The 19,909-nt window shown below is 43.7% G+C and overlaps 1 protein-coding gene across 1 annotated transcript in view; it reads right to left on the bottom strand.

The window, feature by feature from the left end:
* Nucleotides 1–19,909, bottom strand: part of TPO (thyroid peroxidase) — a 161,246-nt gene that overhangs the window by 99,145 nt on the left and 42,192 nt on the right. The window contains exon 5 of the mRNA XM_073673487.1: nt 4,144–4,656. Coding sequence (XP_073529588.1) covers nt 4,144–4,656 — 513 coding nt within the window. The remainder of the gene's footprint in view (nt 1–4,143; nt 4,657–19,909) is intronic.

Raw genomic sequence — 19,909 nt, forward strand, 5'->3', positions numbered from 1 at the left:
ATGGAGAAAAGTCTTACATTCAGACAAATATACTATCTTGGAGCTTTCTTCATTATGTCCTCGAGCTTCCATACTCTATTCCTTTTCATATCATATTCTATTTATTGGCAAAGCATGCCAGAAAAAATGTTCTTCCTCACACAAAAGGAAAAAGAATCCTTTTTTCACAATCCGAGCACTTCACTTGCAAAATTTACAAGCATGGCAGCATGCGGAGCCTTTGTTTAAATGAAGAATAATTCTAATATTTTATTTCAGCTGTAGAACATAATGCTATCCTCATCACACGGCTTAAACTACAATTATTCTTTTAATCTGATACCAGATCGTAAAGCACTTGATTAATAATTTAGAAAGCGACATGAGGGAACTGAGTCAATAGTGACAGTGGTATGCTAGATCTGCAAGAACAATAAATAAATTGTACAGAAGCATTGCTTTATATAGGGTGAATAAGGGGCTTTAAGGACACATAAGGAAGAATGCAAGGACTTCATGTGCCTCCATAGAGGGTCCGTTCATAGATCCTTACAGTGTAAACAAGACCTAACATGACTAATATTACTTAAAGAGTATTCTAAAGTTTGGATAGGGGCAGGCTTGGACTGGCCCACTGGAGGACAGGAGAATCCTCCGGTGGGCCATCACCCTCTTATATGAGCAGTACTGGGCACAATATACTTGAATCACTATGTACAGACAAAGGCAGCATCTTATTCATTTAACAATCTACCCAGTTCACTGTTATATAAATTTATGATTGAGGATAATGTCACATTTGCATCTAGCTGAAAAGTGGGGCCCTGGATTTGGTTACTGGTGGGCCCTTGGCACACCAGTCCGACACTGGATAGGGGTTAACTTCCCAATCGCTGAGGGTCCGACCACTAGGATTCCCATCGATCCTGAGATTTGGAGCTCCAAAGAGCCCCATCTGAATGGGGTGGTAGTCGATAATGGGAGTGCCAGAGAAAGCCGAGGTCTGCGCTTGGCTAGTCTTCAGCACTCCCGTAAGAATGAGTGTCAGTGCGCACTTCCAAACATCAGCATACCCCTTTAAGCGGTCCTCTTGGATCCCTAGTACAGCCAAATTTGCTGATTTCCTGACAATGGGCAGAATTTACACTGTAATTAATATTGTCCTTGACAACTATTAATGGCAAAACTACAGTTACTGTATATTGGCACAGTGATTGGTTTTGAGCTTGTTATCCAATAGGGCTGTGGAGGCCCAGATCTAAATGAAAAGTATCACATTAATCTGAATATTCTATGAACTATATATTCCCAAATACAATGGGCATTACATAAAGCCCTCAGTGCTCATCACATACTGTACAGATGTAGCGCCTCTATGCTGGATCGCCCAATCAAACTGAATGAGAACAACTGAACAAACCAAATGGCATAGACTGGCCGGCGTGCTGCATCAGAATATCGCTGCCTATCATGGTGGTGATTGCTGCACCTGTACATTGGAAACTATAATGCAGCAAACCTCACTGATTAGATTAGAAGCCAACTATGTCAATAAGTCATAAAGCAGCTATTCACACACTGAGGTAGATTTCTGTGTCACAGTTCTCTGCTCCAGGTGCCCCAGATGTAATCAGAAAGGAACATTTCTGTTTTTATCAGTGGGAGTCGTGTTAATGAAATGCATCACCTGCTGATACCACGGCTCTTTTATGCAAAAAAGGAATTTTCATCAAAACATACATTAGGGCTGTCATATTTAATACAAAAAAAAGAGAAGTATCGCAATGTAAGTAATGGTAAATGGAAATATCTATCCATCCAAATTAACATCTAGTATCTACATCCTGTCTGTCTATCTACCTATCTATTATCTATATATTATCTATCTATCTAGCTATTCAAAAAGAAAAGCAGGTAGCACTCCAAAAATAGTGAAAAAATAAGGACTTTATTAGCCCATCAGATGTGGCAACATTTCGGCTGAGAACAGCCTTTTTCAAGCTTGTTGCCACATCTGATGGGCTAATAAAGTTCTATTTTTTTCATTATTTTTGGAGCGCTGCCTGCTTTTCTTTTTGAATATATATGACAACGACATCATTGTCTGGGAGGCCTTGCACCCATCTTTGTACTATTTTGGTGCTGTTCCATTCTCTTTTACTCTATCTATCTATCTATCTATCTATCTATCTATCTATCTATCTATCTATCTATCTATCTATCTATCTATCTAGCCAGCCATCTAATATTTATTTATCTAATAGATACATATATATTATATATAACATGTATTAGATAGATAGATAGATAGATATGGATAGATAGATAGATAGATAGAAAGATAGATAGATAACATATAGATAGATAGATAGATAGATAGATAGATATGGATAGATAGATAGATAGATAGATAGATAGATAGATACATATGAGATAGATAGATAGATAGATAGATAGATATGAGATAGATAGATAGATAGATAGATAGATAGATAGATAGATAGATAGATAGATAGATAGATAGATAAAAAAAGAAAAAGAGCAGCACAAGCAAACAACTTGTAAATGGGTGGGTGCCCGTCCTCAGGTAAATACCAAACCTTCTTACATATAAAAAAAATAGTAGAAACAGCACTCCAAAACTAGATGATTTATTAGCTCAGCAAGAGTTCTTGCTGAGCTAATAAATCATCTATTTTTGGAGTGGTGTTTCTACTATTTTTTTCATAGATATATAGATAGATAGATAATAGATAGATGGATAGATAGATAGATAGATAGATAGATAGATAGATAGATAGATAGATGTGTAATAAGAAAACTGACCAGCACATCCTGAGTGTGAACAGGTGCTAGCTGTAGAAACTGCAGCTAGCACCTGTTCACACTTAGAATGTGCTGATCGGTGTTCTTATTATATATTTCTATGGGAGGTTGTAACTGCCTTCTGCCTGACCTTGCACTCCCCCCATTTAACCAGCAGGTGATGTATATTCTACTCTACCAGTCCATTAAATTGTAGGTGTTTTAGCCCAGAAGTGACATGTTCTGTCCAGAGTTGTAGGTTTGTAGCCCAAGAGAGGCATGTAGGCAGAGTAGTACCAATCAGACGGGAGGTCACCTTGCAGAGGTTGATTTATGCGCTAAAAACCTCCGGTTTTGTAAGTAAAGCTTACTGAGTAATAACACAGTTTAGATGAAATGTTTTTATTGTCTTTATGTATCTTGGCCATAATGGAGTGCTGCTGCGCTTTCTTTTTAGATAGATAGATAGATAGATAGATTGATAGATAGAAACATACATAGATATTAGATAGATGGAAACAGAAATATATCTGTCAATTTATCTAATTTTGATGTGTCCATGTATCTAATATCTAATTTCTATGTACCTATCTATGTATCTAATAATCATGTATTTAATATGTATCTAATATCTGTCTATTAGATACATTTAGATAGACACTATATACATATCTAATATCCATGTACTGTATCTATCTAATATCTATCAATCTGCCATCACATAATACAGTTCTGCAGATAGATGATTAATAGATACATAAATAGCTAGATAGAAAGAAAGATATAGATAGCTATCTAGGTATCTAAATAGAGAGGTAGATAGATGGATGGATATTACATATATATCTAATATCTATCTATCAAACATAAGAGTTTACAGGCGAGAGAGGGAGGGAGAAGTACAGACTGTGCTCCATTGGAAATTGTTCTGTGATGGGCCAGGTATTGACCACCACTGTACAAAGTATGATATCTGTAAGATGCCATACCTGCAGGGCATTATGGGGAGGCCCACACGGCAATTCAAAATGACGTTATCTCATTCTCTGATGCTTCAGCCATGTGAGAAATGATGCAAAAAAATGCAAATCTAATCTCAAAATGTTTGAATTTGCTAAAAACCATGCATCTCAGGAAATTTGACTCTTACTAGATCTGCTTCTCCAGATCAATACACTTATCACTAGTTATTAGAACATCCCCTGGGTGTACAGAGGGAAAGTGGTGGCTAGAATAATAGAACAGAGGGACCAAACAATCACAAAAAAAATGTTCATATGTTATAGGTAAACCTATTTAATTGTAATCCATGTAAGGGATTAGAGAAGAGCATCACTTAATAGAGTAATAAATTATAACCTGGTGAAGGGCTCCAACAATTTTCCGAGTTTCTTGGTAAGTTGTTTCGGAACTCCATTGAGGATTAATGTTTTTCAAAGCTCTGGCCACACGATTGTGTTCTCTCAACCACAATGTATGCATTGCCGCCAAGGTTGTAACTTCATTTGACCTAGTTTCACCTGCAAAGAAACATTCGATTCTGTTTTCGCTGTCTGCATTAGGATCTTGTATGCAGGGTGATGGTGTATCATCCACAAAGGGCATGTACTCTTGGCCGTGATCAGAATGTTGAAGGTTTACTCTCAGAAGACCCTCCTCACTGGAATGATTCCTCAGTTTATTTTCAACAATTGCTGTGCTGCCATAGACTGTTGATGCATCAATAAATGATGTCAAACCATTTATTTGTTCTCTCGGGTTTGTAGTAGAGGGAATTCCAAACATCGCACTCTGATCTCCAGAGCCACAGGCTGCTAAGGAGCGATAAAATGGTATGCATCCACTTTGGGATATGGAATCATTTGTAGATATCTGTAGAAATAAAGGAAAAACACGAAAATAAAGATATAAGTAAAAAAAATTTTTTAGAACATTGGCACACAAAATTGCAGGTTTATATTTCGTGTGAATTATTTATTGTATACACTGGGACATATAAGTTAAATGGATGTATCCGACATACAGTGACATCCATCACTTGTAGGATCCCATTGTGAAAAATAGAATATCTGTAAAGCTTGTGTTGTGATTTACTGTAGACTATCATACTGCTCCATCCTTTTTTGTGCTATGACATAATTTACATCAGCCAGATAGAAGTCAAAAGGTCACTCTTCTCGCCTTTGTCTAAGTAATGGCAAAGGTTTTAATGGCCACACGTTGGATGGAGTGGTGTAAGATGCGCCACCACTGGACTCTAGAGCAGTAAAAAAATGTTCTGTAGAGTTACAAATCACATGTTCCTATCTAACAGTCTGATGGTTGAGTCTTCTCCTGGAGAAAGTTACCGGTCTGACTGCATTGTGTCAACTCAAAAGCTATCTTTAGTTGGGATAATACTATTAGGTTGTTCTCCAATGGTTGACCTAGTACGTTTAATTCCAGAGAAGGAAAATCTCAATGCTTCAGCATTCCAGACATTTTGGACAATTCTATGCTTCCAACGTTGTGGGAGAGTTTAGAAAAAGCCTTTTTCTATTCCATCATTTCATAAAGACACGGTTGGGAGAGTATGGTGTAAAAGAACATGACCGGCTGCACAGAGCCTTGACCTCAACCTCATCAAACACCTTTCAAGTGAACTACACCAGAGATTATAAGCCATGCACTCTTTGCTCCAGTCCAACATCAGTGTGTGAATTCACAAATGCTCTTGTGGATGGACGGGGAAAAATTCCCATAGGCACCTCCAAAATCTTGCGGAAAGTTTTCCCAGAAAAATGGAAGCTGTCATAGCATCAAAGGGTGGACTAACTCCATATTAAAGTCTATGGATTTAGGGGGAGCTATATACTTGTGTCCATACAAAGTGCATATATTATATTTTTAATTTTTCTGTTTCTATTTAGTAATAAGAATATGAGTAACAGAATTAGATTAACAAATTCAAAAGTTTACAGTGCTACTTATTACAAGTACAAACAATCTGGAAGAAAATATAATGTGGGTCTCGATGTTGGGAGGTAGTTTTAAAGAAAAGTTTTAAATAGTCAGAATGCATATAAAACCCAGCAATGATTATACCATCATCTCCGAAGACCCCTCATTCACTCTTCTCATTAAAGTAGTAAAGTGCCTAATCCCAAGGAGATTGGAGATAATCTACCCAACCATCTGTTAGAGAATGCTATCCAGAAAGAGAGAGGATCCGGGTTTCATAGGAAACATGAAATAATATAATAGTTATGGATCTGTTCCCTGGAGGTAAACTTTAAAATTCGCTTGAATTTCTGCAAAATGATCTTAAAATTTTCCAGCATTTGTAAAGTTTCGTCATCCATATTGTAGTTAAGCCGCTATTAAATGCAGGCAGACACTATTTTTCTGCATAACAGTGGTAAAAAGCAAACATGAGTATTACTGATTATACTGATGGTTAGTAGAGATGAGCGTTGTTCTACTCGAACTGTTCGCCAATCTCAAATTCGAGCTGTTTTGGGCGGTGTTCGAGCCGTTCGGCGAACACGAACAATTTGAGAAAAATTCGGCTGTTCGAGGTTATGTTCGATAACTGTTCGTGCACCAAAATCATAACTGGATTTTTTCTCAGTAATGATGAAAATTAATGTTAATACGCAGTTTGAGTGTACAGCGGGGTGGGGGGAGGGGCAGGGGATGGATCTCTGCAGGAACAATGAAGATCTCCATTTTTTTTTCTCTTTCCCGCATTTACAGTGGGGAGGTGCAATCTGTCAGCCTATCAGCAGCGCACACACGGAGCGAAGTGCTTTTTTTCACACAAGCAAGGGCATGTGTCATTGGCAGTGTATGTCACATGTCCTTGCCCTATAAGACCAAGCCATTTTCCCCGTCGCCACCATTTTCTCACTGCTGCAGCTGCGTGTTAGACGGCACCGCTGTTGCTGTGTGCGCTATACCTTGTTAATTTCAAGCCAATTTTCGCACAAATATACAGATAGCTTGGGAGTAGGGAATAGTTGTGATTGCAGTCCTTTTAAGGACTAGGTTACAGCATTTCCTACGACTTTTATCAGGCAGGTCTGTGCTCTTAAATAGATAGGTTGTGGGAGTAAAGACTAATTGTAATTGGAGTCCTTTTCAGGACTAGGTTACATCAGTTCCTATCAGTTTTTGCCAGGCAGGTCTGTGCCAGTGCTGTGCAAGTTTTTTTCACAGCATTTGGCTGAATCTAGCAAAGCTAATCCTTTTTGGCCTATTGCAGAGTGTGTTAGTCAGTGGAGTAGCCTATCTGTGTTGCAAGATATACCAATTTTTTTACTGCACCTAGTGAAGTAAAATCTTTTGGGCATAGCATCATTCTATTAGTCCATCTATACTGACCTCCATCAGGTTGCAAACTGAATCTAATTTTTTTCTGCATCTAGCTCTGAAAAAATATTTGGCCTTCTAGCAGTGTGTGGGACTTGTTCTATTAGTCCACCTATACTGACCTCCATCAGGTTGCAAACTGAATATATTTTTTTCTGCATCTACCTCTGAAAAAATATTGGGCTTCTAGCTGTGTGTGGGTCTTGTTCTATTAATCCATCTATACTGACCTCCATCAGGTTGCAAACTGAATATAATTTTTTTCTGCATCTAGCTCTGAAAAAATATTTGGCCTTCTAGTAGTGTGTGGGACTTTCTCTGTTAGTCCATCTATACTGACCTCCATCAGGTTGCAAACTGAATATATTTTTTTCTGCATCTACCTCTGAAAAAATATTGGGCTTCTAGCTGTGTGTGGGTCTTGTTCTATTAATCCATCTATACTGACTAGTGTTGAGCCACCCCCGTAGTGTTCGAGTTCGGTTCGGTTCGTCGAACACCCGTGTGTTCGCCGAACTGTTCGTCGAACTGTTCGTCGAACACCTTCGAACACCGTTAAAACCAATGGCAGGCAAACAAAAACACATAGAAACACATAGAAAACACCTTCAAAGGTGTCCAAAAGCTGACAAACTGCTCAGAAGACACAACTAACACATGGAAAAGTGACAAGTACATATAGTCATGTGAAAATAAAAGAGGTGGAGGAGTAAAAGGAGGGGGAGACACAGATATAGGCATGTCATGCCCTTCTAAAATCCAAAAAGTGAGAAGCCGAGACGGCCAGTCCGCTCCTGCCCGTGCCACCTCCGTGTCGCCGGGTTTGTGCCAGAGCCGCGGTGAACCCTGACGGCCAGCCCCCCTCTCCCAATACTGGTGCCTGTCCGCTGGTGGGTCGAGAGAGCCCCCCTGTGGTGGAGGCAGCTCTAAGCTTTTTAATTTAAATTGTCCCTCTAATTTGAATGAATACACTTTAAATCCATTTACAAGGATCTATTGGAGGGCAAGTCTCATGCCAGCAGCCGCGTAATTCCAGCTCCAGTAGCGTCCACTAAAGCTGCTGCAGTTAAAAAGCTTTTATAAGGATCGAGCTCGGCTGTCCACCGCAAGGCATCCTAGTGCCAGTCCCAGCCCCTATGCCTTGGGGTGCCTCCTGATGCTCTTCACTAAGTATCCCGTGGTCCCGAAGCATTTCCTTTGAAAAAATTAAGTGTCCAAACTACAGGTGGTGTAGCTTGCTCAACAGCCGGGATAATCCGCTGACTAGCAGACACTGCTACTAGGCACAAAGTATTTCCTGGGCTAGATGTAGTTAAAAATTTGTAAGTAGATACTCTCGTTGGATGCTGAGAAAGCATTCCATAGAGTCTCCTGGCACGCCATATATGATTCTCTTAAAAAGCTTGGGGTAGGGGTCTAGGGGACCCTTTTATAGCCAAAATCACGGCCCTGTATCACAATACGTCACCTAGGCTGAAGATAAATGGAACTGTAGCACCGAGGGCTCGGTTGCTACAGACGTATTGCACCTCACCCAGAGGTGTGATATCTCACTCTCAGATAAGGATGGAGTGTGGATCAGGACCCGACACCTGCATGCATTACACCACATTGCCGTGGGGCAGGGCGACCAATATGCCCCTGAGATGGGCACGACAGTCCCTGTCCCTGGCTGGAGTGGGGGGAGGGAACACTGAGGAAGGGGAACCCTGCAGTGCAGGAGCAGGGAGGAAGCAGTTCCTGGGTGCATTGAGAAGGGAGTATAAAAGGTGGGCACCATCTTAGTTCAGTGCAGAGAAGTCTGAGCAGAAGTGGCAGGGAGCAGGGGCTCTGCATGAGCTCTGCTCCGGAGGCGGGCCTAGTAACAGAGGCCCAGGCCTGCAAGAGGGAGAAGGAAGGAAGAGGAGCGGAGAAGGCTCCAGGAACGAGGAATGAAGGGATCCCAGGGGTGCGGACGGGCGAGTCGCCACCGCACGCCCGAATCCACCTGCGTGGAGGGGTTAGGCCAAAGGGGGAGACCGGTCCCCGAACTAGTGGAGGCAGGAAACGACCCTCAGCTAGAAACCGGAGGCTCTGACATTTTATGTGGCGCAGCCCCTTGCTCCACCCGCTAGGAAGGCACCACATAGGGTCAGGGAAACTGGCGCCAAGTTTACCAAGAGGAGGCCCGAGGCAGCCGGACAGAAGTGTTGGTAAGAAAGGCCAGACAAAGGACACACAAAGGGGGTCCTGTGAAGCGCTCCAAAGTTATCTGGGAGTTGTCTGAGCCCCTCACCTGGTGAGCACAGTACGACGTGGGCAGCCGTTACCTGCAGACGTGGTCTGGATAATAAGAACTGTGAGTAAAGGCCCTGAACTGCATCACTGACTCCGTGTCGTTACTGCTGCTGCCCTGCACCATCACCCCCATCCTCCACATACACTGCCCTGAGGCTATACTCCTCCCGTGGGGAGTTATGCTACGCTCTGCTGCACCCACAACACCAGCCTTAGCGGTCTGCCCTGTAGCGGCGGTTCACTCTGACCGCAATCCACGGGTGGCGTAGTCGGACATTTAAACATCAAAACCACATAAATAGTTCCGCCACTGGTTTGACCGCCCTGAGCCACGGAACCGGATCGCCGCCACGAAGACTACAACCACCAGCATCCACCAAAAAGGGTCCGGCTCCGGGTGTCCCAAGGCCCAGGGGGTGCGTCAGAACATTTTCATCACCTTTCACAATCACCAATGGGACAAGGCAGGGATGTCCTCTGTCCCCTCTCTTATACATCCTAGTGACGGAGCACCTGCTCTCATCAATTCGCCATAACCCCAATATTAGGTGGATTGAGGTGGGAGGCACCGAGTACAAGTGCTCTCTATTTGCTGATGATGTCCTAGTATATATCACTCAATCACATATATCCATCCCTGCTGTTATGGCTGAAATAGATCACTTTGTTACATGGTAAAATTTTAAAATCAATGCAGCGAAGTCTGAGGCCCTCGATGTCTCCCTCCCTAAATCCATATAGGATTCCATCCAGTCCAACTTTCCCTTTGCCTGGCCCTCACAGGGTATCAAATACTTAGGAATTCCTATTCATAGAGACCTCTCCCATCTATGTTATCTTAATTTTGGGCCCTTTATTGAACAATTCCATACAGACCACGGTTGGCAAGTTAGAACTGTAAGATTCACTACGTGAACCACTGGTGTTTTGTGGAAAAGCACATGTACACTGTGTTCCAAATTATTATGCAAAAAGTGTTTAGGAGTGATAAGGCAAGAATTTGTTTGTTTGTCAGTTAAACTCATTGATGGTGATGTGTGTCAGGGCTCTTTATATCACTGTAAGCAATTGCAGACACCTGTGCTAATTAGTTTGGCAGGTGTGTCCAATGAAAGGCAAGACTACTTAAGAAGGCTCTCTCACATTATTAAGCAGCCTACATTTTCTGCCAAAATGGGAAAGAAAAAGGATGTGTCGGCTGCTGAGAAGCAACAAATTGTGGAGTGTTTAGGTCAAGGCATGACTACAATCAACATTGTGCGATGATCAGGATGAAGTGTCTTGGCAATCAAGAAGTATGTAGCTGATTCACAGTACACACGTGTGCGTGCTGATAAGGGCAAATTGAGGACTCTTTCCTACAGGCAATTACGTCAGGTTGAAAGAGCAGCGGCAAAAAAGCCTTGTCATAGCAGCAGACAAGTTTTTGAAGCTGCTTGTGCCTCCAACGTCCCCCGAACAACAAGATGCAGGGTCCTTCAGAGGTTTGCAGCTGTGCATACGCCATCCTGTCGACCTCCTCTATCCACTACACACAAGCAGAAACGGCTCCAGTGGGCCAAACATTACATGAAGACTGATTTCAAAACTGTTTTGTTCACGGATGAGTGCCGTGCAGCGCTCGATGGTCCAGATGAATGGAGTGGAGGATGGCTGGTTGATGGACACCCCACGCAAACACGGCTACAGCGCCAACAAGGAGGAGGTGGAGTAATGTTTTGGGCTGGAATCATGGGGAGAGAGATTGTCGGCCCCTTTAGGATCCCTGAAGGCGCTAAAGATGAACTCCATAATGTATGTGGATTTTCTCAAACAGCACTTCCTGCCATGGTTCAAGAAGAAGAACCGTGTATTTCACAGCAAGATCATTTTTCTGCATGATAATGCACCATCTCATGCTGCACATAAAACATCTGCATCTCTGGCTGATATGGGCATAAAAGGGGACAAACTTATGGTGTGACCCCCATGCTCCCCTGACCTCTACCCCATTCAGAACCTTTGGAGCATCATTAAAAGGAGTGTCTATGATGGCGGGAGGCAGTTCACATCTAAGCAACAGCTCTGGGAGGGTATTCTGTCCTCATGCAAAACAATTGAAGCAGAAACCATCCAAAACCTGACAAATTCAATGGACGAGAGAGTTCAGAAGCTCCTTTCGAACAAGGGGTCCTATGTGAAAATGTAACATCACCTAGAATAAAGTTTTGAGTTGAAAACTGTTTGATTTCAGTTTCTAACAACCTGCTAATGCTTATAATTTCAAAAATGACCATTTTTTTGGTCTTTATTAAAATGAAAAGGTTGATCGAAAAGTTTGGGGGATCTAAGAGTGTGGCAACCCAGTAGTCATGATTACTTCGAATTCTGACAATATGAGGGTCATGCTGCAGGTAGTGCAGCAAGAAGGCACTTATGTGTCTTGCGCATCTCGGAGCCCCAAAATTATTTTCCGGGCTAGATGCAGCTAAAAATTATTTTTAATTTTAAATCTGGTGAAGCTTATTATAGATGGCCTAATAGGATCAGTGCTGCACACTGCTACAAAGCCCAAATTATTTTCCAGTCAAGATACAGATAAACATGATTAGTAATTTGAAAGCTTAAAACGGTTGGTAGGGTGATTTTAACCAATCATCAAGCTTTTACTCTCCCCAGGATGACACAGGGGTAGAAAAGTCGTTTCGGATCCATGATTTGTTCATCTTTATGAACGTGAGTCTGTCTACATTATCAGTGGAGAGCCGCGTGCGCTTATCTGTCAGCACACCACCAGCAGCGCTGAACACACGTTCAGACAGAACGCTGGCTGCGGGGCATGACAAGATCTCCAAGGCGTAAGTGGCTAGCTCCGGCCATTTATCCAGATTGGAAGCCCAAAAAGAGCAAGGGTCCAGTGACACAGTCGTGGCTTCAATGTTTACTTGGAGATACTCCTGTACCATCGTCTCTAGGCGTTGACTATGTGTCAGACTTCTTGTCTCCTGTGGCCTTGCAAAGGATGGGCTAAAAAAGTGGTGAAATGATTCCGCAAAATTGATGTTACCAGCAGATACTGTGGTTCTGTTACGGTTTGAGTGCTGAACACTTGACGGTCCCACGGTTGGCAAGTTGGAACTGTGAGATTCACTACGTGCACCACTGGTATTTTGTGGAAAAGCACATGTAAGATTCTGCAACAGTCTCTGCTGATACTCCTGCATGCGTGCATCCCTTTCTATGGCAGGAATAATTTCTGCAAATTTACTTTTGTACCGGGGATCTAACAGTGTGGCAACCCAGTAGTCAGGATTATTTCTAATTCTCACAATTCGAGGGTCATGTTGCAGGTAGTGCAGCAAGAAGGCACTCATGTGTGTTGCGCATCCAGGAGCACCAAGTCCCTGTTGTGTTGGTGGCGAGGTAACAATCATGCTTCCTTCCTCTGTCCTCTCCCCCCAACCTCGCACAACAGAAATGTGATCAAGGTCTCCCTCATCTGATGAGTCTTCCATCAGTTCGTCCTCCACTTCTTCCTGGGCTCCTGCACCTTCCTCACTAGTTTGGTTGCTACCATGCGCCCTGGTTAAACCATCTCCCCCACCCTCACATGCCTGCCGCCTTGGTGCTGCCGACCGTCTGGACCTTGCAGATGTTAGCCCTTCCGCATACAACTCCTCCTCCTCTACTTCCTCCACCTCCTCTTGTGCCACCACCTGACTCCGAATTCTGTTTAACATGTGCTCCAGCATGTAAATCACCGGAATAGTCATGCTGATAATGGCATCGTCAGCACTAAACATCTTCGTCGCCATTTCAAAACTGTGCAGAAGGGTGCATAGGTCCCTGATCTGAGACCACTCCTCCAGCGTGATTTGCCCCACCTCTGAATCTCGTTGGCCCAGGCTATACGTCAGAACGTATTGCACCAGGGCTTGTCGGTGCTGCCACAGTCGCTGCAACATGTGCAGAGTTGAATTCCACCGGGTAGGCACATCGCATTTTAGCCGGTGAAGTGGCAGGCCCAACGACTTCTGTAGAGATGTAAGTCGCTGAGCTGCGGGATGCGAACGGCGGAAGTGAGCACACAGCGACCGTGCCCTCTGCAGAAGGCCATCTAGTCTGGGATAGTGGGCTAAAAATTGCTGGACAACCAGGTTCAACACGTGAGCCATACAAGGCACGTGTGTGACCTTGCCCCGGCGAAGGGCCGCACCCAGGTTTGCAGCATTGTCGCACACGGCCTTCCCTGGTTTCAGGTCCAGTGGAGACAACCATTCATGAAATTGGTTCTCCAGAGCTGACCACAACTCCTCAGCTGTGTGACTCACATTTCCCAGACATTTCAATGTAAAAACCGCCTGATGACGTTGAGCCCTACTGCCAGCATAGTAAGGAGGTGTGCAGGATCCCTTCTGCGCAGTTAGAAAGCTTGTGGCATGACCAGACAGGCTTTGGGTGCAGGTGGAAGACCGAGAGGAGGTTGAGGAGGCAGAAGCAGTGGAGGAAAAATGACATAAAGAGGATTGACGCACAACTCGTGGGGACGGCAAGACTTGGACAGCAGCCCCTTGTCCTGCTGTCACCATAGTTACCCAGTGCCCAGTCAGCGACATGTAACGCCCCTGTCCATGCCTACTCGTCCAAGTGTCTGTGGTGAAATGCACCCTGTCACACACAGAGTTTCTCAAAGAAGCGGTGATGTTGTGTGCGACATGCGGGTGGAGCGCAGGCACACCTTTCTTTGAGAAGTAGTGCCGACTGGGCATCTGGTACTGGGGCACTGCGACGGACATAAGGTCTCGAAAATCCTCTGTGTCCACCAGGCGGAAAGGCAGCATTTCTGTAGCCAAGAGCTTGCAGATGGTGAAATTCAACCTCTTAGCTTTCTCATGGCTAGGAGGAAATGGTCTTTTACTTGTCCACATCTGAGGGACCGAGGGCTGGCTATTGTGCTTAGACGGGGTTGATAAGGGTGTCCCCGGCAAACTGCCGGTCTGTGAGGAAGATGCAGGCGGACATGTTAGGTTGCCTTGATCCAAAGGTGGTGCTATCGATGTCGGACAGCGCTCAAGACCAGCTGGTGTTACCACCTCCAAAGAAAATGATGACCTGCCAATCACGCTGGCTGTTGCGGGTAAAGAGGTGGCAGGTCTGCGCCCCAAAACAGGAGTGACTGCTGTCCCCCCAGTCACAGAGGATGAAGAGGCCGCGGATGCACAAGATATGGCAGACGGTGGTTGGCCCGGCCGGCTAGACCGCATTGTAGCACACTGAGCTTCCCACTGCAACTTATGCTTCATGTCCATGTGCCGGTTCATGCATGAAGTACTCAAACTATGTATTTTTTGGCCTCTACTTAGCTTTTGCTGACAAATGTTACAGATAACACGAGTTGGGTCATCTTTATCGATCTGAAAAAATGCCCAGGCTATGCAAGGCTTAGCACCCATGCGACCTGAAGAGCCACCACGACTTGTGGTGAGAGGCAGAGTTGTGTTTGAGGATGCAGTTGTTGACGTGCTTCCAGTACTACGTCTCTGTCCAGGAAGGCGCAACCTGACCTCGTCGTCACTAGCATCTTCCTCCACCTCCTCTGCTGACCTCATCTCTTGGCTGACTGTGGGTTGACAGTAAGTGGGATCTCCGACCTCATCATCATCACCCTGTGCGTTATCACACCCGTCGTCCTCAGAGCCAACCTGTTCCTGCCCTGACAAAAAACTAAAGTTGTCGCTCCAATCAGGTATTTGAGTCTTATCATCGTCTTCCTCATTGTCTCCACCAACAGGAGTTACAGTTTGGGAATGAGGGTCTACATTATGGTCAGAACCTTCTGCGTCTGGTCCTGGATCCGACTCATAAAGATTCTGGGCATCAGTGCAGATCATTTCCTCGTCTGGATTCACAGAAGCGCTGGAGTCGACCTCTGATTCCCAGGCTATAGTATGAGTAAACAGCTCTGCAGACTCAACCATCTGTTCTACCTCATACTCAGACGGGCAGCTGGAGATTTGGGAGCTGTGAGGAAGCAAGTGCGATTTGGGTGACACCTTTGAGGACTGGAGTATTTGTGATGTTGAAGTTGATGTGGAGGAGAGCCCACTTAAAGGAGCACTTGATATCCGTTGAAGCACCTGCTGTTTTTGTGCCTCATCTGGAATTTGTAGCGATTGGCGTGGCCGTAAGAAAGGGATCTTATCACATTGTCCGCTAAAAGAAGTAGACATTTTAGTTTGGCTGGAAGATGGTCTTTCTTCTGCACCTACCCCACGGACACAACCTTTTTTCCCCTTCCCAACACGCCTATTCCCCTTTCCACCAGCAGCAGGCCTTTTTCCACTCATTTTGGTGGTTAACTAATTCACAACTCTGGAGTTGTTTGCACAAAAAAACAATGGATGGTAACCGAGCAGAGCTGAGTGGCCAAACTGTGGTGTTAGGCCAAAACTATTGGCTGGGTTAGATGCAGAAAAAAATTATTTTTAATTTGCAACCTGATGGAGGTCAGTATAGATGGACTAATAGACCAAGTCCCACACACCGCTAGAAGCCCAAATATTTTTTCAGAGCTAGATGCAGAAAATTTTTTTATTCAATTTGCAACCTGATGGAGGTCAGTATAGATGGACTAATAGACCAAGTCCCACACACTGCTAGAAGCCCAAATATTTTTTCAGAGCTAGATGCAGAAAAAAATTATTTTTAATTTGCAACCTGATGGAGGTCAGTATAGATGGACTAATAGACCAAGTCCCACACACCGCTAGAAGCCCAAATATTTTTTCAGAGCTAGATGCAGAAAAAAATTATATTCAATTTGCAACCTGCTGTACGTCAGTATAGAAGGACTAATAGAACAAGTCCCACACACTGCTAGAAGCCCAAATATTTTTTCAGAGCTAAATGAAGAAAAAAATTATTTTTAATTTGCAACCTGATGGAGGTCAGTATAGATGGACTAATAGACCAAGTCCCACACACTGCTAGAAGCCCAAATATTTTTTCAGAGCTAGATGCAGAAAAAAATTATTTTTAATTTGCAACCTGATGGAGGTCAGTATAGATGGACTAATAGACCAAGTCCCACACACCGCTAGAAGCTCAAATATTTTTTCAGAGCTAGATGCAGAAATTTTTTTTATTCAATTTGCAACCTGATGGAGGTCAGTATAGATGGACTAATAGACCAAGTCCCACACACTGCTAGAAGCCCAAATATTTTTTCAGAGCTAGATGCAGAAAAAAATTATTTTTAATTTGCAACCTGATGGAGGTCAGTATAGATGGACTAATAGACCAAGTCCCACACACCGCTAGAAGCCCAAATATTTTTTCAGAGCTAGATGCAGAAAATTTTTTTATTCAATTTGCAACCTGATGGAGGTCAGTATAGATGGACGAATAGACCAAGTCCCACACACTGCTAGAAGCCCAAATATTTTTTCAGAGCTAGATGCAGAAAAAAATTATTTTTAATTTGCAACCTGATGGAGGTCAGTATAGATGGACTAATAGACCAAGTCCCACACACTGCTAGAAGCCCAAATATTTTTTCAGAGCTAGATGCAGAAAAAAATTATTTTTAATTTGCAACCTGATGGAGGTCAGTATAGATGGACTAATAGAACAAGTCCCACACGCTGCTAGAAGCCCAAATATTTTTTCAGAGATAAATGAAGAAAAAAAAAATTTTTAATTTGCAACCTGATGGAGGTCAGTATAGATGGACTAATAGACCAAGTCCCACACACTGCTAGAAGCCCAAATATTTTTTCAGAGCTAGATGCAGAAAAAAATTATTTTTAATTTGCAACCTGATGGAGGTCAGTATAGATGGACTAATAGACCAAGGCCCACACACCGCTAGAAGCCCAAATATTTTTTCAGAGCTAGATGCAGAAAAAAATTATATTCAGTTTGCAACCTGATGGAGGTCAGTATAGATGGACTAATAGAATGATGCTATGCCCAAAAGATTTTACTTCACTAGGTGCAGTAAAAAAATTGGTATTCTATACACAGGTGTTATATCTTGCAACACAGATAGGCTACTCCACTGACTAACACACTCTGCAATAGGCCAAAAAGGATTAGCTTTGCTAGATTCAGCCAAATGCTGTGAAAAAAACTTGCACAGCACTGGCACAGACCTGCCTGGCAAAAACTGATAGGAACTGATGTAACCTAGTCCTGAAAAGGACTCCAATTACAATTAGTCTTTACTCCCACAATCTATCTATTTAAGAGCACAGACCTGCCTGATAAAAGTCGTAGGAAATGCTGTAACCTAGTCCTTAAAAGGACTGCAATCACAACTATTCCCTACGCCCAAGCTATCTGTATATTTGTGCGAAAATTGGCTTGAAATTAACAAGGTATATCGCACACAGCAACAGCGGTGCCGTCTAACACGCAGCTGCAGCAGTGAGAAAATGGTGGCGACGGGGAAAATGGCTTGGTCTTATAGGGCAAGGACATGTGACATACACTGCCAATCACACATGCCCTTGCTTGTGTGAAAAAAAGCACTTCGCTCCGTGTGTGCGCTGCTGATAGGCTGACAGATTGCACCTCCCCACTGCAAATGCGGGAAAGAGAAAAAAAAATGGAGATCTTCATTGTTCCTGCAGAGATCCATCCCCTGCCCCTCCCCCCGCCCCGCTGTACACTCAAACTGCGTATTAACATTAATTTTCATCATTACTGAGAAAAAATCCAGTTATGATTTTGGTGCACGAACAGTTATCGAACATAACCTCGAACAGCCGAATTTTTATCAAATTGTTCGTGTTCGCCGACCGGCTCGAACACCGCCCAAAACAGCTCGAATTTGAGATTGGCGAACAGTTCGAGTAAAACAACGCTCATCTCTACTCAACACTGCAATGAAATCTACTAGCTATCTGGTCAGTCCCCAAGAGATGTTACATTTCTTTCATTAATTACACATAATGCTGCCTTTGACACTGTAGTTTAAAATCGTTGACCACTTCTGTCCATGCAATGGCTGTTGATGGAGGAGCATGTGACCAGACCTGTCCATCAACCTTCTTAAATAGAACGGCAAGGCCATATTCACACTTTCAGCATTTGGTCAGTATTTTACATCAGTATTTGTAAGCCAAAACCAGAAGTGGGTGAAAAATACAGAAGTGGTGACGTGTTTCTATTATACTTTTCTTCTGATTGATCCACTTGTGGTTTTGGCTTACAAATACTGAGGTAAAAAACTGACCAAACACTCAAAGTGTGTATGTGGCTAAAATATATATATATTTAGTGAAGAAATCAGCTTCCTGGTTGTTGTTTAATCAGTATTTAATGTTTGGATGTAATGTAGGCAGGGTCAGGACTGTGGGAAGGGTCAGGACTGTGGATAGTGTCTTCGATTCCTACCCCAGCCCCTCCTCCTGCCTCTGGTGTCTATATATGTTTCCTGTGTGAAAGTTTGTGCATGCGCCGTCCTCATCAAGAGTGTTACTTGTGCAGATTGATCTCCCAGTGGACTTCAATAAAATGGTGCAGGTGATGGCCCCCACATTGCCCCACACAATGATCCGCCGCCCGCCGTCCCCGCCACCATCACTCACCGCCTGCCGCCATTCCTCACCGCTCACCTCTCCCGCCACCATTACTCACTGCCTGCTGCCACCCCTCACTGCCCGCCTCTCCCGCTGCCATCACTCACCGCCTCTCCCGCCGCCATCACTCACCACCCGCCACTCCCGCCGCCATCACTCACCATCCGCTGCTCCCGCTGCCGTCACTCACTGCCCGCCAACATCCCTCACTGCCTGCCTCTCCCACTGCTATCATTCACCGCCCGCCGCTCCCACCACCATCACTCACCGCCTGCCACCATCACTCACCTCCCGCCACTAATGCTGCCATCCCTCACTGCCTGCCGCCACCACTCACCGCCCAACGATCCCACCGCCATCACTCACCGCCCGCCACTATGACTCACCGCACACCGCTCCTGCTGGCACAATCCATAGCCGCACAGCCTGTCCACTCGCAGCTTTCACCAAGCTGCGGTGAGTGATAGCGCAGTTTGCTCTTTCATGCGTTCGCTTTATAAGACGCACTGAGTTTTTCCCCTCACTTCTTATAAAGTGAAAAATACAGTAGTGAACATGGTAAAAAATTGTGGGATTGCACTTTTTTTGCAATTTTTGCTTGGAATTTTTTTCCTGTTTTCCAGTGTACTATAGTTATATGAAAAAGTTTGGGCACCCCTATTAATCTTAAGCTTAATGTTTTATAAAAATTGGTGTTTTTGCAACAGCTATTTCAGCTTGATATATGTAATAACTGTTGGACACAGTAATGTTTCTGCCTTGAAATGAGGTTTATTGTACTAACAGAAAATGTGCAATCTGCATTCAAACAAAATCTGACAGGTGCATAAGTATGGGCACCCTTATCATTTTCTTGTTTTAAATACTCTTACCTACTTTTTACTGACTTACTAAAGCACTATTTTTGGTTTTGTAACCTCATTGAGCTTTGAACT

The sequence above is a fragment of the Phyllobates terribilis genome, unplaced genomic scaffold (genome assembly GCF_046119375.1).
Source record: "Phyllobates terribilis strain yellow unplaced genomic scaffold, ASM4611937v1 Scaffold_3__8_contigs__length_932513732, whole genome shotgun sequence".
Taxonomy (NCBI): Eukaryota; Metazoa; Chordata; class Amphibia; order Anura; family Dendrobatidae; genus Phyllobates; species Phyllobates terribilis.